The sequence below is a fragment of the Lycorma delicatula genome, chromosome 13 (assembly GCF_047948215.1).
Source record: "Lycorma delicatula isolate Av1 chromosome 13, ASM4794821v1, whole genome shotgun sequence".
Taxonomy (NCBI): domain Eukaryota; kingdom Metazoa; phylum Arthropoda; class Insecta; order Hemiptera; family Fulgoridae; genus Lycorma; species Lycorma delicatula.
The window spans coordinates 41,706,916-41,733,849 of NC_134467.1; the positions used below are offsets into that span (position 1 = coordinate 41,706,916).

At 30.5% G+C, this 26,934-nt stretch overlaps 1 protein-coding gene across 4 annotated transcripts in view; it reads left to right on the plus strand.

The window, feature by feature from the left end:
- The window catches only part of LOC142334160 (uncharacterized), a 55,436-nt gene that overhangs the window by 8,677 nt on the left and 19,825 nt on the right, over window positions 1-26,934 (plus strand). For 3 of the 4 annotated variants that reach the window (XM_075381955.1, XM_075381958.1, XM_075381957.1), the window contains exons 2-3: window positions 13,235-13,363; window positions 17,315-17,443. In XM_075381955.1, the coding sequence (XP_075238070.1) occupies window positions 13,286-13,363; window positions 17,315-17,443 (207 nt within the window). In that variant the 5' untranslated portion in view covers window positions 13,235-13,285. Of the gene's footprint in view, window positions 1-7,912; window positions 8,046-13,234; window positions 13,364-17,314; window positions 17,444-26,934 lie in introns of those variants that run through there. The other variant, XM_075381956.1, reaches the window with a different exon arrangement.

Consider the following 26,934-nt stretch of genomic DNA (forward strand, 5'->3'; position numbering starts at 1 on the left):
CACAAAGGATTTTAAAAAATAAATGCATCGGTGATGAAAACGTTTGCAATGTTAATTTTATATTTTTGGTTCGTTATAATTTTATAAAATACTGTAGTAATATATGGGATGCATTTAAGTTGTAACTGTGTAACCTTGAACGGTTGTATGTAGTCGAAGTGAGGTAGGGGGGAGCTCCCTTCCTCATACAACGTACTAGGTTGCTAGGAAACCGATCGGTTTCCTAGCAACCAGAGTTGCCAGACTTACAAATACACCAACCAGAGTTGCCAGACTTACAAATATACATTACCAGATAGACAGCGGTCAAAGACTTTGTTATTATGTCTTCCGCGCTACTAAAACAAATATTCAATTAACGCGTCAAAATGCATCTATTAACAAACTTGAATCGACAGCATATCAACGTTCAATTATTATTTTTTTTTTTTTTAGCATGTTAAAAATACAAAGGCTGACTGGGATTCGACACCTTTATTTTAAAACGGATTATTTTTATAAACACAAGGGTCAACATTGTATTAATCTTTCATATTATACGTATTTTAAAGTTTATGTAATTTAACATTACATATTGTGTAGGGGGCTGATGATGATCGTAAAATAATAATAATAATGAAAATTATTTTATATTGAAACGGTTTTTTATACTTTTTTGCATTTGAGAAACACAAAACATTTGCTTAGATTTAATACATAATTTACTACGCAAATAAGAATCATAATGTTAGTATATCATTTTTTTCATAATTCACATATACTTCACACTCACACATTTACACTCCAATAAAAGTTATGAATTATTATAAAGCTAATCGTCGATTTTTCTTTCTCGCCATAATATCTAAAATTTCATCAGGATTAACAGTAATATCTCTACATGTAATCTATTATATCTCTAAAAGAAGCACAAAGACCGACATCATATTCATATCAATAATATTGCAAATCCTTTTGTATGCGTTTGTAATACAAACATCTCTTGTTTTGTGTTTGTTTTTTCTGTATCTGAATATAACTGGAAATGTCATTACTAGAAAAGAGAAAGCGAACGAATCGTCGGTAAAGTTGAATTTCATTTTATTTATTATATATAAACTATTTTATCATCGTGTTTTCTATTTGCTTAAGATTTGAAATTTTTTTTCAAAATTCAATTTGATTATAAACACGAATTTTCCTCAGTAACGATGGATTTATAATTAAAAACTTGCGCTTTACAAGTTCAAGAACGTTCACGATCGTAATTCTTCAACTTGCAGAAATCTGATGATTGCAATTTACATGTCCTCGGAACAGGTTTTGCACACGTGCTCGAGATAGAAGGGGTGTTACATCTTGTACAATAGTTAGTTGTCATTCGTTTCTTTTGGTAACGGCACATTTCACAGAAGGTTCTCTATTTTTCTTGTCTTCCGGTCGGTGTCTGTGCTTCATTGTTTCCTAGGATCCCTCCAATAATTGTTTTCGATGACCGAGGTAAAGTAACAACTTGCAGAAGAGTTTCCGGCCAGGGTATAACTAGATCTTTCATGAAATTTGTCCTTGTCATTTATTTTTGCGGTATTAAAATTTACAATGCGTGAAAAATGCCAGATTTTTTTTTGTGGGATTTGAACCCAAAACCTTCCCGATGAGTTAAAAAGAGCAATACTTACGCATCGTTTATTTTATAATTGAACATTTTTAATCATTTTAATTTTTCGATATCAAATAAATTTTTTATAAAGTAGGAAAATATACGGCTCTATAGTTTTAATTACTTTTATTATTTTGATTTTGTACGTGAAACGATTTAAATAATTCGATTAAGCTATCTCTCTACAAGAGTGAATGATTGTTTTAGCACTTTCCGACAAGACACGGCGCAGTACCGACATCGACAAGAATATTTTCACGTTACAAGTTTTAACTTAGTTGTTGTCTACCAGTTTCAGTGATTTTTTTTGTTTTACTACCCGACATTATTTTTTATTATAGTTTATTTCTATTATCGTCATTAAACTTATCCCACAAGCAGGGCTTACTATAAGTTCGATTAATGTTACTACATCGTATTTAAAATTAGCCATATTTTAGAGAAAAATTGGAGACGCAACCGGTACAAAACAACGAACTGAGGCGACACCGTACCGACGCCTACATGTCGGTCATTGTGAAAGGTATTCCTGAGTTTAAGTTAATTCTTACGACCGCCGACAAAGTGTCGGTAAGTGTGAAAACAGCCATTGCCTGTAAAAAGATTCTTTAATTTTATACCACAAATTCATTACAAAATTTGTTGATAATCATTGGCTCCCAAATTTTGCCGAATTGCGGCGCCCTTTTTCAGTTAAAACTTTTCCACGGCGCCATACCCTAAGTAAAATAATGACTACTCGTGAGTAAGAGATAAAAATAAATTAAACTCGTGTATCTTCATTACTTAACATTTTCTTTTTTCTTTATTAAGGTTAAATTAATAATTATAAATGTCTTGGTTCAATTAATTATGAAGATTTTACAATATTTCGAAGGGCGCCGCGGCGTCAGGTTTGGGAATCACTGGTCGATAAGGTTTCTAACAAAAAGGTTTCGGTTACCGTCAATACGAAATTGGAAAATTATTCTCGATTAATTTTTCCTCATCGAGAAACAATTATTTCCATTTAAAAAGTTTTACTAGCGGTTTTAGCATTAGTTGCCGTTACATTCAACGCGTATAAAAGAAATTTCTTCTACTAAAATAACAGTTTGTTCAAAATATTGTCATATGCTTGATTGTTTCAACCGTGTTTATATTTACGTCTGCTATTTTGTCCCAATTTGGTTGAAAACAGCTCGGTCAGTTATGTATTATTTTAAAAATACTTTTAAAAAAAACATTTCTATAAATAGGCCAAAAATGTCAAATCTTGGCTTCGTGATAGTTATATCTATCTGTAGCGATATCATTTCTGTTTCTAATCTTCTTTTTATTTAGTCTGAAACAAATAAATCAGACGTTGAAATGGACCTAAAAAAAAAAATCTAAAAAAAAAAAATAGGATTTTGGACTTTTTCTTAACTGCAGTAACAACCCCTCGTCGAGAGCTTTTCAACAATATATCATAACCGGTACTATTTTCGGTTGGTTCCAGTTACAGCCAAATACAATTTTAATTAATATAATATTTGGATCTTACAAGAAGGCACATCGGTTCTAATCCGTAATTACGTATGTTTTATTTTCATTTTTTACATTTAAATATATTGATTTATTGTTCCTCCTCTATGAATCATGAGACCTTGCCGTCGGTGAGGGGGCTTGAGTGCTCAGGGATACAGAGTAGCTGGACCGAAGGTGCAACCATATCGGAGAGGTATCTGTTGAGAGCCAGACTAACGAATGATTCCTGAAAGAGGGCAGCAGCTCTTTCAGTAGTTGTTAGGGGCGGGAGTCAGAACGACTTAAACGGCCATATCAACATCACTCAGTCCTCTGAGTACTGCGCAGCTGAAAGCAATGGAAAACTACAGCTGCTTTTTCTTTCAAGAAAATGTGGCTCTCTGCGTTTTCATATAGCAATGATGGAGGCGCCTTCCTCGGTAAAATATTCCGGAGGTAAACTAGTCCCCGACCGGGTGGGGACTACAAAGGAATGGGTCACCAGAAAATTAAAAAATAACATTCTACGAGTCGGAGCGTGGAATGTTAGAAGTTTAAAAAAGGTTGGTAGGTTAGAAAATTTAAAAAGAGAAATGGATAGGATAAATGTAGATGTAGGCAGGCCACGTTTGGAATATGTAAAACAAATTGTTAGGGATGTTGGATGTAGAGAGTATACTGAAATGAAACGACTAGCACTAGATAGGGAATCTTGGAGAGCTGCATCAAACCAGTCAAATGACTGAAGACAAAAAAAAAGGAAAAAAAAGATTTATTATTATTTCAATAATATGTTTGTATTCATATAAAATGTTTACAATCAGAGGTTAAAAAATATTAATAAATCAATATATTTAAATTAATGAAATAAAAAATAAAAATACGTGTGTGAAGTCGGATTCGAACCGATGTGTGCACGGTTACGGACTCGACACGTTGTCATTTGCACCACTTATCTACTTGAGCGACGCGAAACAAATGTGTTTTATTAATAGTTTCGTCTATTTTTCTAAAATATTTAATTTTTTTGTTTTGTTTCGTTTAATACCTAATAAAATCCGTCACATTTTTAAATATATATATATATATTTTTTTTTAATAAACTTTGAAATTCTTTTGTTTCTGTGCAGATTATTCATAGTTTTACTCGGAATCAAATTCTCTACAAATTTTGTTTAAAACCTTAATGCGTTTTTATCACCGATTTAACAACGTTATTTTACACCAAACGTAAAATAGTGTTTTTTTCAACTCCGATCTTTTGCTTATTACCCCAGATTTCTCAAATACAAAAAAAAAAATACAGTTATAAGACCTTTTTTCTTTTTCCTGTTTAGCCTCCGGTAACTACCGTTTAGATAATACTTCACAGGATGAATGAGGATGATATGAATGAGTGTAAATGAAGTGTAGTCTTGTACATTCTCAGTTCGACCGTTCCTGAGATGTGTGGTTAATTGAAACCCAACCACCAAAGAACACCGGTATCCACGATCTAGCATTCAAATCCTTGTAAAAATAACCGAATTTACTAGGACTTGAACGCTGGAACTCTAAGCTTTCCAAATCAGCTGATTTGGGAAGACGTGTTCACCACTAGACCAACCCGGTGGGTACAGTTATAAGACCTACCTTTTTTCAGGTCAGATTTCATATAAAACCGCAAAAGTTCCCTCTTAATTTGGATCCCAGTATTATAGTATAGCTTAATTTGATGGAAGGCACATAAATAAGGGTGAAACCTTTCGCCAGCCGACGTTTGTTAACGAAGCCGTTTCCGAACCTATAGTTGTACAAATTTTCTTCTTTATTTTCATCGGTATTTCACGTCCTAAATGTTTGTCATATACTTCGTGAATCACTCTGTATTAAAGAGGTAACTGATATGCGGAACGCTAGAACTATATCGAATGCTTTTCTTTTAATACAATATTCTGGAAATATATTTTTCTTAATTTGAAACCAGCAAGCCGAGTCTTTTGTCTATTTTGTGCCTGTAGCGTCGGAACAAATCCTGAAAGTTTGTGATATTTTTCGTGAATATCTCTTCTGTACATTCCTGTCTTGTAACTTCTCTAACGTTTATTTTCTTGTGCTATTTTTTTGATTTAATTTCCTGATATCTCAAAACGTAAAGAAAATTCAATTTCAACCCTCACTCCCACCATCTAACCGAAAGTAAAAACCGTATTTTTCTTCGAAAATTGTGTAAAAAATAGATTTTTGAAATTCAGATTAATTGTTTAAATACAAACGCACGAAAAAATGTCGACATATCTACATGAAATATAAAAGATTACTAAAAAATGATTCACAATTTCAGTATTAAAGATTATTTTGACCATATCTTTGAGTATACGTTGAACGGGAAGCAGCTAAATAGTGTTTTTTGTTGTTTTTAATTAGGATCATTTAAAATTTCACGAACAGAATAATATTGTTCCTGTAAAATAAATTTTTTTATCGCATTTTAAATAAATCGGTTAAAAGATTTTTCAAATGAGATTGGCAATTTTTTAAAACGATAACATAATAAGGCCGCCCTTTCTCGTAAATATAGTATCGAGTTATAAACGAAAACAGCTCCGTTGTCTGTTTTGGTAAAAGTGGATATTGTTATTTTTTTAATTATAAGTGACCGTTCTTTTGAACAAAAATTGCACATAGAATGCAGAAAAATTAAAAATATAGATTAAGAGATGTAAAATCTAAACTGAGTTTCCGATCTCTAGAATAGCGTTTTTTCTTATATTAAAATTATATTAGTCCTTTATTTTTTCTAAATGTATTTAACACTTGAATTAATAATTAAGAGTATTCTGTACCTATCCGTTGTGTCAAGACTCATTTTTTATGTTACGATGTAGATATTAAAATATTTCTAAACTTTTTTAACCTATTAGCGTGAAATAAAAAGTTTTTATAATGAAATTATCGTCTTACTAGATTTTCTTTCTGAAGTTGTATTAACTGTATCTTAAAATTATTCATTTACTGCCAAAGTTAACAAAGTTTGCGAATAATTTTTCTTAGATATAATAAAAATATCAACATTTGAAGAGGCATAGTAATATGACTTTAATGAATTAATTTTTGAAAACCACAATGTCGAACAATATTAAGTCCGTAATCTAAGGAGACCTTGTAAACGTTTTCAATGCGGCCAGTAACAAACCTCTTAATCCATTTTAGCACCTAGTGAATGTGCTTAGTACTTCCGGGTGATTCAAAAAGGACCGTAACTCTAAAAGCTTATAAAAGTCTATTTAGATAACTTACAGATTTAAGTTTCTATTCTTCTAGTGACTGTGATATATGTAAAATAATCTCCTACACTAATATTAATAATTAAGAGTAATATTTTCTATAAAAGTAATGATGTTTATTAATTAGACGATCCATTTGGCGATCGTAATGAACATTTTGAATCGGTATATCGATATTTAAAATATATATTCGTCTTTTGTAAGGACAGGAAACTATTTCATTTCTCATTCTATATTCCCTAGTAAGCCTGAAAAAAGGATTTTTTATTGAAATTTTTTTGTATTTTTTCGGTCAAGAGTTTTGTATATACATAAAATTATTGATGAACAAGTATAGAACTGTGTCTAAAACTCTTTTTATAATTACCCTGCCGCTTGTGCTAAAAAAAATCAGTTAAAACTCTGACAGTAGTTAAAACAAAGACGCAAACGCTATTGTATGTAACCAATTCAAGGACAAGTATTATAAAAAAACTACGTAACAGAAAGGCTTGTACATGACCACTGTTCGTGTCGGCAAGACAGAGGATGTAAAAAACAGGCCATCGTTAAAGATAAATCATTTATTTTAAGATTAATATTTGCTTTGTTTTTGTTTGAAAAAGCGTTTGTTTAAATCAAAGTTTATATATTTAAAATAAAGTAACAAAATAATCTGAATTATGTTGCTAAATTTTTTTAACTAAAATTTTTAATTTATCGACTTTAAATATGTTTTATTTATAAATATTTATATGAACAGTAAAGGAAAACCACAACTGATAATTTTTTATTACGATTAAATTTATGAAATGTTTTTGTGTTTTGGTCAAAATGGATTTTACAGCAGTTAAAATGAATATAACGATTTTAAAAACCGTTTTTGTTTATAAATCGAGTAAATTTAATGTTTAAATGCAATTTTTATTTATATTTTCTCTTAAATTCACAGTTCAATAAGAACGAATTCACTAAACAACTTTTTATTTTATTTTTATTTCGGTATTATAAAGTAATAGTCATTTTGGTATCCGTAAAAAAATAAGTAATATCTCATTTTCCCGTGTAAATTAGATTATTAAAAGCAATTTCTTTCAAAAATTGTTTTGCGATAATATTTTTAATTAAACTAAAAAATCATCAATTCTGAAGATCGACCAAAATAAAAATATCAGATCTATAGTTATACAATTTTGAAATAAGTTATCTCCCATTTAGTTGATTTTCCATTTTAACAACATTAAATAGTTTCACATAAAAAATGGAAAATAATATTAAGGATTATTAAAAAAAAATTTTTAATATTTTTAATAAATATTACGACTTTATCAGTGCCAAATAATACTAATTAATATTGAAAGTGAATAATCATTCATAAATATTCGATTGTTAACTCGTTTAATCATTATCATGTATTTAAGATTTTGTAAAATTTTTGTACGACTAAAAACTTTTGTCCCAAAATCCCTTACTTAAATGTTCAAATAACCCGGTAGAAAATGAGATTTTGTGACGAGCGTATACGCATGCGCGCCGAATACTGAGCGCAATGCTACACCTTGTTACTTTCATCATGGTGTGAACGTTTGTCTAAGACCTTTGTGTGGGAGGGGTTTATATTATAATATAAGTATTATTTATTTGGTGGTGTTCACTTTTGTTTATCTGACCAAGTAAGTAATTTTATACCATTCTAACATAAATTAATAGAATTTAAGTAGATTTTTTTTTATGATAAATTTGTCATTACTAATGCTGTACGGTTAATTGATATACAATGTAATCATTTCTTAAAACATTACTGTGTTAATTAGTCTTAAGTTAGCGAGCGTAGGTTAATTCGTTAAATTATGTTTATAATATAATAGTTATATCGGGCGATATTGACAATAATCCAAAGGTTTGCTGTTTATAGTTATAGATATAAATTAACTTAACCTAAGCTCGCTAACCTCGACCAATTAACATAAATGTTTTGATTATTTAAATAATAAATAATTGCAATAATTACTGAATTTATAATTTAAATACTCAAAACATTTAACAGTAATGACGTATACGATAAAAAAACATTAGGTTGGATAACATTGCATAAGTTCCACGATTATCTTTCTATTTATTGAAAATAATAATACTTATTTTCTTATTTATATTCTACGATACTAATAAATAAGAACAGTGGATAGTTGACAGTTTTGCAGTAGACTCTTGGAAGTTTTCAATTAGGTTATAATTACAATAGGACCTCCATTGCTCGTTACCCGTTAATTAATCTCGTTCAATAATTCGTCATCCCTCTGGAAAAATTTGTGATTTTTATTTTAGAGGTACAATACTGATACACAAAAGAAAATTAAATTTTTAATTACTAATAAAAAGTACACCATCTGTTAGGCCTACAGCATAAAAGTTCACTTAATTGACTGATGTTTTTATATGAGCCTATTGTACATTATGTATAAATTACAGTAATCATGTGAGAAAAGAACTGATAAAATTACTTTACATATTTTTCATTCATATAAACATTTTCATTTGGGCACTATTATTTGATAAGTTTTTTTCATATTTCTTACACAGTATAGTACTTTATTTTCTTTAAAACACATGAACTAATATATTCACCAACAGTTCCAATAGTCCAAACTGAAAAACCAATAAAAATTCTAAAAAACATGAAGCAAAGTAACCTGACCGTCTCCTTTCTACCACTAACCATCCTCTACCGTCTTCCTGTTCAGGAGTCGACTTAACTATATCCATTTCAACAGACACACTTGCCTGTTGCTTGTCAGCTGCCTTAACACCATTTACCTCAGTCGATTTCCCTTTAACATCTATACCAGTGACCACCGTCTCTGTATCCTTACTGCCAGGGGCAACATCCATTGGTTGGACGTATTCTTTTTTTGTCATCAGACGCCTTCCTAGACATCACTGAAGAACGCTTTCTGTCGTAGCAGCTAGAAATGAATTCTGTGGCTTCATAAACTTTAAATGTTTATAAATTTTTACAAAAAATTATTTTTAACAAACCGAGTTCAGAAACTGATTACACAAAAAAATCTGAAATTTGAGTACCCACTTTCACTATTTGGGGTAGCAGGGGGGTCGGAAAATGTATAAACCTAAATCTGGGATATGATTTGGGGGATGTCAGGGGGTCCGGAGATAAATGAAAATAAAAAGAAGGAATTTCCCCTTATAGCTCACCTTAGACTTAGAAAATATTCCAATTGGCAATACCTGTTTAGAATATTGCCACAGCTGTACACTACAAAACTGACAGTAACAATCCTGTCGAATCTAACTGGCCACTCTTAACGTAAAAACACTATAACAGTTGAAGTACACTTCACTGAAAACGTGATTACTCATTTACTCATTAATTTACAAAAGTAAATTACACCCACTCGCATGAATCTTAAGAAACACTCATTTTACGTAATCTAACACTTGACATTACCAAAATCACAAATAACACCACTAAAACACCTTTCACTTCTGGGAGTACAATTTAATGAACTCCTATACCAAAGGCTACTCAACAACACCTTTTCTTTTCTTATTCCTGTTTAACCTACAGGAATCATCATCGGGTATTATTTCTGAGGATGATATGTATGAGTGTAAATGAAGTGTAGTCTTGTACAGTCTCAGGTAGACCATATCTGAGATGCATGGTTAATTGAAACCCAACCACCAAAGAACACCTGTATCTTCGATCTAGTATTCAAATCTGTTTAAAAGTAAACTGCCTTTACTAGGACTTGAACGCTGGAACTCTCGACTTCCAAATCAGCTGATTTGGGAAGACACGTTTACCACTAGACTAACTCGGTGGTTCGCTCAACAACACCTAGGATTTGTCTAATTAGCACACACAAAGATCATCTGCTTGACATCATCAAGGACATCAGGATATGAGAACAAATCGTACTCGCTGGTACAGATACGACATGAAGCAGTTATGACATGACAGTAACTGAGTAAGGAAATAAGTCTACCTCACAGCTGTTTCTCATTGGTTCCAAATGAAATTATTAGACGGTTTATGTTTTTAAATCGTATTAACATATTTTAGAATGTGGTTGAAATAAATAACAACTATATAAACTTTTTTTTTTAATGCAAGTAGATACCTATAATCTGTTTGTTCAGGACAATGAATAAATGTTTACAACTGTCTTGAAGGAGAAACCTCAACGGCAAAAGTTAATTCTTATTTACATCATACTTCTCATAAAAGGATTTACTTCTTAAAGATCTTGAATTTTAAAAAAGGTCAATTGGATATAAATGTCAAAGATTAACTGTCAGAACATTTGGATGACTGTTGAGTTTTGGTTAAAAAATTGAGATTTCTTCTGTAACTATAGGTATCTTGAATCGTGTACATTGTTATTTGTATTGTACAAAGTTGTAAGGAAATAAAGTCTACCTCACAGCTGTTTCTCATCGGTGCCAATGACATTATTAGGTGGTTTATTGCAATGTGATGATGTGTAAAACTTTGTATTGTATACATAATATAATTATATTAGATCCTGTTAATATTTCTGCCATAAGTCCAGATCAAATTTTCGATGGCTTTGTAAATAATCTTGTTCAGAGATAATTTTGAGTTTCAATTTAGAATCCAGTACATTTGACAAAATTTAGTAGTATTCAGTTGTTCCTTTTTTTCCAAATGTGAGCCTTTTGTCAAGGTAAATACCAAAGCATTTTGGTATTCACTAAAATGCTTTGGTGAACACTTTAGTTGCTGCTTTGAAAATGCATAACTAAAATGTGTACTTTTAATTTTCATTAGACTTTATTTGTCACAACTTCTGCCACGCTTCAATGTTGTTAAACTCTTCTTGAAGGTGCTGTGAACTTGTGAATTACTTTTACACACTACAAGCAAATCGCTTATAAATATGCTATTTTAGTGTTGTGAGAACAAGCGTATTGGAAGTGCGTGTAGAATACACTTCCTTGAGCATTGCCTACAGTTACGGAAAATATTAGAGATAATTCAGTCTCGAATGTAATCTTGAAATATCTATTACTTAAAAAAAAACTGATAATGTAGATGTCGGATTAATTTTATAAAGGCCAGCATGTTACACTTCTTAAGAGTTGGCAGATATCAAGAAGAACAAGCAGAGCAGAATTTTTTGTCTGAAGCTGTGAATATTAGGGAAAATTTGATGAATCTGTTGGTTGAATGGTACTATGATCTGTTTGAAAGCCGATCATATCATACTGATATGATGTTATAAGAGAATTAGCATTAGTTATGCAAAAGCAAAAATTCTACTCGTTTATTAAAGACAGAATAAAATAATCTTATGCTGTCTGATTGTATATGTGATTTTTCACTCGTCATATTTCTTATATGTGCATGCCAACAATCTGGAAGTTTTTTAAACAACTTTCAAATTAAAAGTCCTTTTGGATGGTATTTGGGATAAATTTAATACATATTCTTAGAATTAACCTTCACTTCGACAAAGCAATACTTGTTGACACTTACTATCTCTTTTAAGAGATCTAATCCGTGCTTAATTCCTTTGGGCAACCAAGTTACAAGGTCGTGGGATTTTTGTACAGAAATTAAAAAAAAAAACATTTAAATGACAACTTTTTGAATATACATTTTGTACAATGTTATTATACCGTCCAAATTTAAAACCCTCTGTACTATCATACTGTTGAAATCGAACATTAATTTGGTGTAAAACATGTTTATATTTATACTACAATAGTTCTCATGTGTATCTGTATATGTAATAAGACACAGATCAATGACAACAATTTTTGTTGAAGAGAAAAATCATAACAATTATTTAGAAGGATGATGCGCATTCAAAAGTCAATAGACTTGGCATGTGTTGTTATAGTCATCATGGTTATTATCAATAAACAAGAAAAATGGGTCGCTCTACAGTAGTTTTTAAATGTTACAATCTTTTTTTTTTTTGTAATAATGATCAATTTTTAGTTATATGTTTATGACAATAAAACAATTACTGTCGTTTTCATTCAATCATTTATTCTTGATCTGTATACCGACTGGTAGAGATTGATTTGTTTTTGCAGTCAATAGGAAGTATAAAGTTTGTAGGAAATGTTTATTATGTCTACATATTTCCTCTATAAAGTTTAATATCAAATCTTGGCACTCCCTCAAAGTCAGATTGAGCTTTTAAGATAGAAAATTGGGCTGTCTGATCATTAACTGGTGTTTATAAGTGAAATTAAATATCCTTGTGTTTATATTTATGGATGTGCAATCTTTACTAAAAACAATTGTCACTTATTCTTAAAAAAATAACAATATCCACCTAAACTGAACCATATAACAGTACTGTTTTCGCGTAACTTGACATGGTACTTCAGATTACAAGAAAGGGGCCTTTGTGTGCTTCTGAATTCCTGAATCATTTGAAAAAATCTTCCAGCAATTTATTTAAAATACAATTCAACATTTGTTTTATGGAAACAACTTTCTGTTGTTGATGAATTTTTAAATAATACTAATTAAAAAAAAATCTCAATTTATCTGGATTCCGATTAACATGTATTTAATTTTCAATAGTGCCCTCTAAATTGTGAATTATCATTTTGTGACTTTTTATTTTTAAATATTTACCTTAACATTATTTCATGTGTTTTTATAAAAAATTTGTATAGACTTTAAACACATCTTTTTTTATCGTATAATCTGTTTTATTATTACTAATTTATTTTATGATGACATAATATAATTATATAATGGTATTATTAAGTTACATTCAGAATAAAAAAAGACTATTTGTCGAATAATAATTAGTTTTTCAAATTTTTATAAGGTTTTTTTTTATCTTATTTAAAGGAGTCTGAGATCTCATTAAATGATGAAGTTTCACCACAGATTAATCTTAATATGAAAATCATTGAACGTGAAATAAATGATTTACACACTGTGAAGACAGAAGAAGAGATGGAATTTTATCCGGGTCATGTAAGTATTTATAATTATTGGATATTATAACAAACATGGGTTAATCTCTTGTTAATTTCATTTCTGTGTGTGTATGCGTGCACGCGTGTGTTCTGTTATAAAAAAAATTGTTTTTAATTCTCTTTCTATTTAATTAATATCGACTTATTAAGTTGTGTGTGAATGATAAACGGTTAATGTTTGAGGGCAAAAGTGTTGTTTTTAAACTTCAGTGATATCTGAAATGCGTGTATTTTTAACTTTTTCATAGAGTTATCATTTTAATAAGCTCTGGGTAAACGGTTGTTATTTGTAATGGCTTTTCATATTTGAATATTTATCAAGTTAGTAATAAAAACCTAACCTGATGCAGATTCAACAGAGTTGTGACATATAATTTTATTATTGAAATAAAAATAAAATAAAATTTAATTCTGTATTTACATTAGGAAAACTTAACATATTTACCATATTAAATGATATTTTAAGTTATGAGCTAACTTATAAGTTATGAGTAATGATATAAGTTATAAGCTGCTCTGTGGAGCTGATGCAGCAATGCTAAAGAAATCATACTAGAGTCACCTGGTGCTAAATGTTGTCTATAATTTCAGTTTTTTGTTGTGAACATTTGCCTTCAGTTATTGATAGTGCAATTTCAAAAATATGATAGTAGCGCAGAGGGTTTTATATTTGTACAGTATTATAATGTTATTAAAAGTTTATATTCAAAAATAATCATTTAAAACTTTTTCTAATTTTTGTAACCCTGTAACTTGGTTGCCCAAAGGGATTAAACACATGTTAGGTCTCTTATAAGAGACTAGATGTCTAACCAGAACCTGGACCATTCGAGGCTCAGGTCAGCCCATGCGAATCCCAGAGCCAACTCGGGGGCCACCTCAAGGTCTACCTCATGGCTGCAGACATCGCTTCAATTGCCATTCCCAATTTTCCAGGGGGACTGGTGTCCTGGACATCTGTAGATTTTCCTTTGGTTGTCGTTTCCATCTACCCAGGTGACTCCATATCCTAGACTCCCGCACTGTATGTTATTCTCATGGTTATGAGAATAATACTGATTAATAATAGTTACAGTATTCAGGCTTCACAGAAATCTGAAAAAGGAACTAAATTACAATAGGTAGAATAATGGGAACTATAGTAACTAAAGTACACACACCTTTGACGATGAAAAATTCTTAACTTATTTCTTTTTAAGGGCAGAAATATAATAATGAAGTAAAAGGATTAGTTTATTTTTTCCTTAATGAGTATCTTTAATTCATAACTTCACCCACCTTGGGGGCGAAGTTAAGTTATATCTTAACTTACAAGGGAGTTAGGGCCTCGGGTGATGGTTTAAAAGCTTCTCTGGGATAACATGAATGTATCCTGCAAATTTGAAAGTAATTGCTATTTTGTTTTTTTATCATTTTAGACGTTAACCAAATTTTCAATATTGTTGTTAGTGTAGCAATATTTTATATAAATATTTTCATCAACACTTTTATTATTTATAGGTATCAACATGCTTTTATTATTAGATTTAAAATTTTGCTTTTTATAACTATTATCAATTAATGACATGTTATATCCATTTTTTATTGTAATAACTTTAATCTAGTTTTTTTTTTATTATTATGTGTGTAATGTATGCTCTATTTAACATGTTTGTAAATTTATTATTAATTTTATGCGCCCAAGGATGATTTGAATTTTTGTTAATAGTTATTTTATTAGTTGTTGGTTTTTTATATACATGTGTTATAATTTTATTACGTTTACTAATTTCTGTCAACATCTAAAAAAAATTTTTTTCTGTATTTGTCAGTTTCGAATGTAAATTTTAAATTATTATAAGAATTAAGTTTTTTAAAATTATTAACTGTTCATTATTTATAATAAGTTCATAGATTACCAAAATATAAATATCATCCACGTATCAAACCCGTGTTTGAATTTTATAAATATGGGTAATACCATATACTATTCTACTCTCAAATTCCTGTAAATAAATTTTGTTCATAACGGCCAATGATGGAAATCCCATGGGTAAAGTATTATCTGGCGTGTAAAAATTTGTTGTTAAACTCAATTATTTGTAAAAGTGCTGTCATCTACTGCAGCTTTGGTTAATATGTACCTTTATAAGTTTATTATTTATAATATATATATTCTCCATTTGAATTTTGAAAATCGGATGATTGTGTGCAAAGATATTATAACAGCACCACATTGCATCTCCTAAAACAGCGCCCTAGGGGCGTCCTGTTTGTTACCAGTGATGGTAATAATTGGTCTAGCCTCCCATGAGGTGCTCATATATCTCATCACTCTAGCCTCACACGCAGTCCCCGCTGGAAGTCCCATGGCTAAACAGAAATTTTATTACTGTAACAAAAATTTGTTGTTACAGAAATTTTTTAATATTACTCGTATTATTTTTTTAATATTATTCAATTGACCGATATGAATCATTCATTTCAAACCCAGGTCACACAGTGACATCTCTGTCACTGTTCATTAATTCAATTCTCTCAGTTCATTAATTCAATTCATTAAAGTTTGTGCTTGAACCCATAAATCTCCACTACTACATACACATACTCATATTTTTTTTTTTGTTGAGATTGTTCATATACCATCTAATTCATAAATTACCTACAATGTGAACTTTGATCGTCATAACGTTCTTGTTTAGCTAGTTTTAATTATTATTGCTTTACATCCATTCTCAAAAATAAATATTTTCTGGATCTATGGAAAATAGCTGAAACCAATCAAACTAGGTAAACCATCTAATGATATAACATCGTATCGACTGATAAGCTTGCGAGGTGTGTGGCAGTAATGGACCCGCTAGACTCAAACAACGTAATAATTTTTTGAAGTACTTTCTATAATTTTGCAATTTTCTTTGTTGTTAAGAGCTAATTTTCCATTTTTATCATCAAGCAAAGGCTGAGTAATTGGTATTTGATTTTTTTTTCAATTTCTGTAAGTGTGGTAAATGTTTAACATCATTTATTTATTTAATTCAGATAAATGGGCATGAAACCATAAAAAGATCATAAGTACATAAAGTAGAAGATCTGTCATCATTTTTGTTAGTAGATTTAAAAGAAATATTTGGAATCATTAGATAAAGATTCCTCAACTTTAACAGTATAATTAAAAATTAAATCTTTGTGACTAAAAATTTTACATATACATTGTTGTTAAATAGTCTTAATAATAAGTAGATCTATATTATTTTTGAAGCTTATGGAAATTTTTCTTATTAATAACTGTGATAATAAGTTCACTATAGAACCGCTTTGATAATTACATTTTTGTATAAGTATATTTGGTACATGACAAAAAAATTTCTGTATTGGTGATTAATATCAAATCCCAGTCAGGCATGGCATATGCTGCAAAATTCAGCTTCCATGTTCCATGCACAAACTTAAATATTACCAGGCAGTACAAAAAATAAATAAACATTATTTACTATCAAACTCTCATTTAGTAAATGTTGAACGTTACAAAATTTATATTTTTATATCTGGTAAGAATTTATGTAAATCTTATATTTATATTTATAAGATTAGAATTCAAAATTGTAGGTAACGGTTTCTCTAAGATAAATGATGTTTATTATGATAAAAAATTTCACCATAACCAGTATTAACATCAGTGTCAGTAAGATTAGAAAAAACAAAATCATGAGAATTACCGCAAGAGTTTTAACAAATTATTTGATTGTTAATTTGTAGAAAAATATGAAAGGTGAATAGCAGGATTTTTTGATAACATTTAGCAAAACCTGGCATATTAAAGTCGCCTAATAATATTAGTAATAATTTAACTGTGATTGCACTATTTATGTGTGTTAAGCGAATTAAGAGATACAATTATTTTTATTTTATAAATTATACAAAAAAATCACATTTACTTTGAAGCATTCATGTTTGCTTTTTATTACAGCAAGCAGATTTACTGCAACTGGAAGTGGAACTGCTTGATATTAGTAATGGTGATATCATAAAAGATCTTTTAGCGATTGAAGAGACTGACTTGGTTAAATCAGAAAATTTAAAAGTTGAAAATGAAATGGTAAGAGTGTTAGATTTTGCGTACAGTGGAACACCAATTATCCAGATGGACCTTTGCAAGGCCAAATCTGGATAATTGAAAAGGACAATTTAAAAAAGTTTTATCATATAACACTTCACATATCATTCAGTTTAATGTGTAAGATACTATGTAAATAAAAAATACATAAAAAAAAATTAAATGTATTTTAGTAAAATTAAAAAGAAATTTGGAACATATGTACCATGTAAGAAAAAAGAGATTCAGTAATACGGTTAAAGAAAATAGTGTGTAGACATTTGCTTTTATAATTAGTTTTACAAAGGCCAAAACACACATTTATATTTTTGCTAAATGACTTGGAAAAATTAAATTAAAATTTCTGTAAAAGTAACATCAATAAAAAACATTTGTATTGCAGCGAAGATTTATTTGAATAGTGTTTAAATTTTTTAAATAATGTATTGGTTTTTTTAAGTTGTCTAGTCTGGATTTAAGCAGTGCAATTAGTTGGACATCTGGAAAATTGGTGTCCCACTGATATCTTTTAGTCATCAACTCCTATGGTCATTAGCCCCAAATTTTCATTATTATTATTATTATTTTCATCAACATTTTTTTGTTATATAAGTGCTTTATTACAAACACTGCACATTGGTCTTTCTTCGCCGGTTAACAAATATAAATTTCTTATTCGTGTTTGACCAATTGTAAGTCTGGTCACCACCTCTTGTTCTCAGCGAGTTTTAATTCACGTGCCTCTTCCATTTATATGAAAAAGTTTTAACTGCATTTAGTTTTGTATTTAATCTTCTCCATTTATTACTCTACCTGTTTCTTATAGTATTAGACAATTTTTAACATCGGCCACTCGTACAGGAAATATATCAAAGTTATCACAGACTATTGCTGTACTGGCAGCTTCATCTGCGCTTTCATTTCTTGCAATGCCAACATTTCCTGAAGTTCATACAAATACACATCGCTGTCCTCATCGATTTAAAATATATAAAATGGACAGGATGTTTGCAATAACAACATCCTTAATGTTCTTGTCCCTGTTTAGCCTCCAGTAATTACCATTCAGATAATACTTCAGAGGATGATATGTACGAGTGTAAATGAAGATTAGTCTTGTACAGTCTCAATTCGACCATTCCTAAGGTGTGTGGTTAATTGAAATCCAACCACCAAAGAACACTGGTATCCACGATCTAATATACAAGTCCGTGTAAAAATAACGACTTTACTAGGACTTGAACGCTGGAACCCCTCTACTATCAAACCAGCTGATATAGGAAGATGTGTTCACCACTAGACCAACTCAGGTGGGATAATGTTCTTGTTCCGAATTGCAGTAAGTGCACTTAACGAAACGAAACATATAAGCACCATCTCTTCGCGGAAATGTTCAGAGTAGTGAACAGATTGCTGTATGGCAATAACTTCTGCCGTTTAAACACTAAAAATTTTTGGCAGTTTCCATTAATGGACTTTTCCATTTACATATATGGGGCATCCAACACCATGTTTGGTTTTAGAACAGACAGTTTAAATTACTATACATTATTTGTAACTACTGATGGTTGATAGAAATTCCTGTCAGTTGATTACTGCTTGCTTGTCTTTTTTTTGCCCAAGGTATAAACCTCCCTAAAAAAATTAAGAATCTTTAAAATAAAAAAAATACTGTGTTGCCACCGGTATATTCTCTGATATATTCAATATATTTTAATAGATTTGTATATATGATTTTATTATTCTTTTTTTTTTCTTTGACTGATGAATCAATTCGTCAAACGTTGGACGAATTGATAGGAAATAGATAATCGAATAGTTGTAAGAAATAGATAATTGTGTTTATCACTTTTTCAATTGTGTTTTTAAGTATTGTTTGTGAAATATGTTTATAATACATAAATTGTGATTTTTATGTGGTATAAATAAATAACATTTTGTCCTTAATGTAAACAATTTCAGAATTATGTACTATAACATCCACTTAAATATTTAAGCAGATTGATTATTGATTAATTTCGAAATGTACATTAGAAATTATTTATTTTTTAATTTAATAAACAAAGTTACACAGAAAACAGGTTGTTTCTTTATTTTAATCGTATACCATTTCTTTCCATAAAAGCAAATCAATTGTATTACAGTGCGGACTGGATGCAAGTTTATTATTTATCTTGTAATAGTTATGATGATAAACACTAAATCAAATCTTCCCAACCTGCATACTGAAAGTGGTACTAATGTGTGTCAACAGGTTTGGGGGTTTGAATCTGAGGTTGGTTTTGAATTTTTTATTTATAAGTGCCAACCTGTCTGTTTAATATTTTGAAATTTTTTTATATCGACATCATTTAAATATGATGTGCAACCTTACTCTTTCTATTTAAAATTGTATTGTTCCAACCATGGGAGTTTGAGCAGTGGTGGATTTCTAAATATGCTAGCTAGGCTGTAGCCTATTGTGGCAAATTTTCAAAGGCAGTAATGGGCTGCCTGAAACCGAGTCAGGCCCCGGACACTTGTTGGGATATAAGGTGGTTACCGTAGATTTAAGCTCATCAAGCACTACTACTATCTCCCTCCATTCGGTCTCTACAACTGGAAATAATCGTTTCATCTTCTCAATCGCCATTTCACCCAGGAAGAGGAGCTCTTATTCATGATAACGATTTAATAACCCACCTTATGCATAATGAAGAGAAAAATTATATTTGTAACTTTTGTCAGAAGTCATTTAATCATAAAATCACTTTTAAAGACGCATATTAATATTTATACAAAAGAGAAAAATTATGTTTGCAACTTTTGTCAGAAGACTTTTAATCAAAGTTCTAATTTAAAATTACATTTAAATATTCATACAAAAGAGAAAAATTATATTTGTAACTTTTGTCAAAAGTCATTTAATCATAACAGCAGTTTAAGGACACATATTAATATTCATACAAAAGAAAGAAATTATGTTTGAAAATTCTGCCAAAAGGCTTTTAATCATCTTTCGAATTTAAAGAAGCATATTAATTTACACACCAAAGAAAAAATTTGTTTGTAACATTTGTCAAAAATCTTTAATGAGAGTTATACTTTAAAAAATTACTTCTTTTTGTTGTAATGATGTTGTTTCTAAGGCAGAGATTATGTGCGTTCTCAATATTGTACAAAATAAGTTATACTTAAGTTTACGTGAAGATATTGGTGCAACTTTTACTTTTCCTGATAGTTGTATAGTGTCAAAATTCCAGCTTGGAGCTATTAAATGATGTCATCAATCATGTTCCTGTACTGTACTTTGATGGCATTCTGCAAATACACTGGACTAATAATGACAAAATATTTTTCAAGTAAATATTAGTAACGTTTGTTTTCTGTACAAAATAAGTTGTGATCATACATATATTTTTTGTTAAATTGAAATCTGTTTATTTTAGAATTTTTATGCAAACCAAGTTATTAAATATTGTTTTCTTTTTACTTGGCAAAATAATGTAGGCTAGTTTTTGTGAAAAAGTTTAGCAATCTTATGTAGAAGCCAATTATTTCTAAAAATGTCTTTAGTTAGTTTTTATTTCTTATCTATGTTACTTTTAGTTACCGTGATCATTTTTATGCAAGAAACTTGTTAAATTTTTTTTGTACTTCAGTGTAATTTACTGAAACAATTTATCACAAAAAATGGTGTAATTTTAAATGTATATTGTAAAAAAATCAATAAAAAATAAACTTTAAGAATGAATGTAATAATAAATAATGAAAGGTACGAGTTGGGCAGCTATAGGGATGGTAGAGGCTGCAAAAAAATAAAATGTTTATTTTTTTTCAGAGTAAACTGTGATAGCATACCATTATGAGAGTCAGGAAATTTTTATCAAGGTCAGTATAATAAGTCAGGGAAAACAAACCTTAAAATTCAGTGGGAATCCTGTTTATAAACATTTTTACAATCCTTCTTCTTAGAGATCCTTTTTAATTGCTTTTTATCTAATTTACTTTGGGTTTTTTTCAGCAGAAATCTGTTAATTTTTAAAGCACAAAATAATATTTCAAAATTGTTGCTATCAGTGTAGGTATACAATTTACAATATTAGGTACTTTTCTTTTAACATAAGGGGGGCCCACTTGCTTTTTTTATTTGTGGATTTTTGCTTCTTTCTGTTACACAGTAAATACCTTGGTTTAATTGAGTTTAGGTTGGATGAGGAAATGTAACTGACGATTCAGAATACCGAACTTTGTATCGTATTACCATTGCGTTAACCTTGTCTAATTACATAAACCCGCGATCGATGTGATTTTTAGTTTTTGATAATTGATTATGTATTTTTTAGCGCTGAATAGAAAATAACCTTCATTTTTGTTTCATCATGTCAGGATTGCAAATTTCAATATTATCAAAAAGATTAAAAATTACAAAAATGTGATACAATAAAGTAGACATTTTTTTTTTAATAATAAATTAATGTAATATATATAATATTCTATTTTATATGCTTGTTTGGCTTATATTATGCATTCTTAGAGCTAAACAGTTGAGTGGTCTGAAGAGGGGGGCAGGTGGGGTCATTGACCCCTAAATTTCTAATGAAAATTGCCATAAAATAAGCCTAATTTCTATTATAGTGGTTAATTTTTATGAGGTATGTAGTGCCTTAGGAAACCACTCCCCCTCTTCACCTACCTTTCATGATGAAGTATGTAACTTTTATTCCAAGTGTCGAACTTTCTTTGGACGGCTTATACTCTGCTTTGCGCTTTTCCTTCTATGTTCTCTATAGGGTTCATCTTGGTGTAACAGCCAGGCAGTAGTCTGCCATCATTATAGTAATCCATTTTCCTTGATATGTCCTTTCCATTTCTTTCATGTCCTGATGAAATTTCTCACCCGTCTCTTCACGTCTCGTCACAAACGGCACCCAGATTTTCAGGAAAATAGTTCACATGTGAATTTAGGAAGTGAACCTTCAAGCACACAGAACAGCCTAAATTTTTGTACTTCTGCAGCATGCTCGAGCGGTTGATTTGAAGTTCAGATTCTTCTTATTGGCCAGAAACTTGGTTAGTACTTCTTTAAATTCACCCCCAAACTTCTTTTACTGCAACTTCATTTGTTTATCAAAATTACCTTGTTTGAGAAGATTTCTAATGTCAGGACCAGCAAAGACATGCTGTTTATTTAGCATTTTATAAGACGGGAAATTTGTCGCAGATCTATTTACAACATTTACCTTCTTTTGGTAAGGCTTTGACCAAGCCTAACTTGATACGCAGAGTTGGAAGAACTTTATTCTGAACCGGTCTACGTACATCGGTGCAGAAGACTAATTCCTCCTTCTGAAAAATGTGTAAGAAAATCCTTTTCTCTATACCTGAACCAGGAAAGTAATGTGCCAGCTGCTAGTAGGTTCTTCACTTTAATCTTCAAACCAAGCAATTCTGAATTTTCTTTGATCAGATGTAATTCTCGAACCAAATCATTTAGTTCAGACTGTGAATAAAACTCTGGTGCATAGCTATCTCCAGGTTCATACACCTTGACATTATCTTCATTTAAATCGCTTGTGGAACCATCTGTTTCAGTTAAATTTTCTGATGGAATTGGCACTGGTATGTCTGGACCATGTGGAACCAGACATAAAGCGTATGGCATATTTGGATAAACGATTCTTTTTTATTCTTTAAATTGAAACCGTGAACACCAGTTCAAACAAAAGTAACAATCGTCGGTGTAATTTTGTGACTCCATTAAAACTCCAAGTCTGTACGCTTCTTGTTCCCTTTGACCATCATCTAAGTCCTTCAACACATGTGCAGCAAACTTATTGGGATGCCCAAGTTTTGCCTTGATCTCCTATTTTCACCTGAAATATGACAGGTACACTTGTCAATCGAAACTTGTTATTTTTTTTTCTTGCCTTTTCACCATTAACTCATCACAAATGTAACGAAAAGAATCTGCAGCCTCTTGAAGCCATTTAGAGAACGGAAAGTTTGCTTATGGTCTGGAAACATATTTTCCACTGACAAAAACAGCAGTGGCGGATAGCTGCCAATAAAGTATTACATCTTGTTAAGTGTTATCGCAACCTGTTGACCAAGCTCTTCTTCCACTGTCTTGTCATCTTCAACCCAACCCCCCCCCCAACCATTCTCTTCAGACCACTAATCTGTTTAGCTATATAAATGCATAGTAAAGGCCAAAAAAATGAATATGTTTTTTTTTTATTTTTTAATAAAAAAATAATGTTTTATGTCTATTTTATAGTATCACATTTTCAACTTTTTACAAATTTTGAAATTTGCAATTTGTGAAAAATTCTGACATGATAGAAAAAATGAAGACTATTTTTGGATTCAGTGTTAAAAAAATACTTAGGAATTAATTGTCTGTCAGTAGTTAAAAAACATTCCTCTACATCCCAAATTTTGCAGGTCTGTTATATATACAAATTTGATACAATTTATTTATAAAAAAAGCAATAATTAAACTAAACACAATAATAAAATTTGAAAAACCAGAAACTAGTGAAAATCAAATGGCCTCTGTTAATACAGAAATACTTAATACTTTTTCAGGACAATGTTAAGTTTTTAACAGCTTTTCTTTTACGATTGATGTTTCTGTTTTGTTTTTTTTATTACATTGTTGTCTGACAGGGCCGTGCATGTTTGTAAGTAAGATTTCTTCTTGTGATTTTATTTTTAAGATTTTTATAATCTGTACAATCTAATGTATTACTTTAATGCAATCTAACCAAAATAATAAATGAAAAAAGCAGTTTGATTTTTTTAAAACGGGTTGGTTGTAGATTTCTGTCATATTATGTATATGGATAAGTAGATATGAGTTATAAGCTGAAATACTTGGTTACTATTTACTTTATAATTAAAAATAATACAATATAAAAATTGTTGTGGTAGGTCTCTCTGATTATATGTTTGCGGATAGGTACATTAATGTTATTTTGTGATAGAATAATAGTGGAATTAAAATTGCTGGAAAATGATTAATGTTCAGTAATGACACCAATTTATATAATATCAATGAAATATTAGCAGTTTATAATTTGTACAGTCAAATACTTCAAAAGAATAAATAAAAAGTTGGGGATAGATTATTTTCTTTTTAAAAATGGATGTTTAGACAGACATAACTTCCCTTCAGCCAAAATTGTTGTCAAAGATCTCTCTCATATTATATACATAAACAGATAAGAGTTCAGTAATACACAGAAATACATTTCGTTGCTATTTATTTTATAAAGTACTAGCTGGCCGTCTAGCCAGAAGCTGGACCCTCTGGACTCAGGTCAGCCCAGGCGAATCCAGAGCCAACTCTGGGTCAATTCTTTTAGTTGGTTCTCAAGTGATGCAATAACAAACAAACAAACTTTATATATATATATATATATATATATATATACACATTTTCGAATAATCATGTCAATTTGTTAGATTGACAGTGTACCCTGATGCATGTAAAAAGTTAGCCTTCAACATACTAACAAAGTCCATGTTTGAATTTTGAAAATCTGATGACTTTCCAGAGATATTAGAGAAGCACACCATTTCACTTACCAAAACAGCACGCCGTTTGTTACCAGTTAATGGTGATGATTCATCATCATCATAACTTATTCCAACCTGTTCTGCAATTTCAGATACTCTCAACCTGATCGTCTTCAAGAATGCCTCAAATCGCACGAGTGTTTTTGTCTGTAATGCTGGTCCGAGGACGGTGATCGTGTTCTTGATTTTCCACTTGTTTTCGTTCTTCTTTGAACTCTTTATGCCAGGCAAACACAAGAGTCCTTGACAATTTTTGGTCCCTGAACTGTGCAGTCAATATATGAAAAATTTCCAACGCTTAAAGTTCATGAGCAAGAAATTTTATAATTATACATTGCACGGTGGAAGGGTGCACCTATTGCTGCTACATTGTGAGCGTTACTGACGAATTGGTTGGAAGTGTGGAATGGCTGGCTCTCCCCACTCATAATGACTCCACCCAAGCATACTAGAAGCACAGGCCCAGTCCTACCAACCGTAGATCCTCTGGAACAAAAATCCCGTTTATATTTGATTTACCCTCGCATTTTATTTAACGTAAATTTAATTCTATTATGTTTGTAATATTATTCCTTTGATCGATTCGAATAATTCAGTTCAGTTCCAGATCATAAAGTGATAGAGACTGGTAGTTCACAATTCATTAATTCAGTTCATTGAAGTTTGTGCTTCAACCGGCAAATCTCCACTTTTACATATATATTAGAGATTTTTCAGAAAATATATTAGAGAGCGCAATAAAAGAAAACAAATAACACAAAGAAATAATAAAACGAACACCAATTCAACTCAGGAACAATGAAAACAAATGCACGGTATCAGCTGTTACGAAGGATAGAATAGAGAATCAATATGCTACTAGTGCTTCAGTGTTAAATTAGAATAAATATGGAACTAGACTCACACATTGCAGTAACTCATCAAGAATAAAGCAGATCAGTTCATAATAACAAATTACTAGCAAAAAAGTGGATGATGAGTTATTTCTTCAAGGGCAATTTTTATTAAGGTAGTTAATGACAAGTTATCTCTTCAAAAACTGGTAAGGGGTTAATGATTATTAATCATGAAAATAATGTTTTTATTGATTTGGGTGACTTAATACCGAAAGCAAATTTGACACGATATCTGAAGAGAGCGTAGAAAAATTTGGGTCTGATTAGGTTCCCCCCCGCTTAACACGACATTAGTCAGGTGTAGAGAACTTTTCTTATATTTGACATTAAAAAAAAATGATTTATTTTGTCCCAGATATGTTTAGTTCTTGCAAGATATAATTGCGAATAAGATATTAGACAAATGAAACATCACTGGTAAACAAAAATTGGGCTATGTAAAAATAGTTTGATAGAAGTTACATGTAATCAATATTTACTTATTGTTTGCATATTACAAAGATAAAACAATTTGCTTTGCTTTATATTTAAAAAAATTAACATAATTTCTTATAAATTGTTTTAATTCAGTCACTGTCTTTGTTGACACATTCAACGCAGACAAAGACTGCCCTAGATACTGGCTCCTTATAAATAGGGGCTCTGCACTTGTTAGTGTACCTGTTCTTTCTTTTAGGGCAGTACTTGCACTTTGGAGGCTTTTGATCGTTAGGTTCAGCAGGCTAATTTTAAACATTGTAGGCAAGGTCTACAATGTAATTTTTTGTTTTGCGGGAATAGTCAGTGTTTTGATTTGTACTCTTTTCAGCAGTTGATTTTTCACTAACTCTTTTCCAAGGTCCATCAAAATCATTTTTTCTTCTTATATTCACATGTATGTTTTGAAAATAATCAGAGCATTGATAGCACTGACATTTAGCATACCATTAAAAATAGTAAACGGCCATTTCAACCGACAACAGACTGATTCATGATACACAATATTCAGTTTTTAGACGATCGGTGATCCACCTTTAGTAACATTGCAATAAGTTA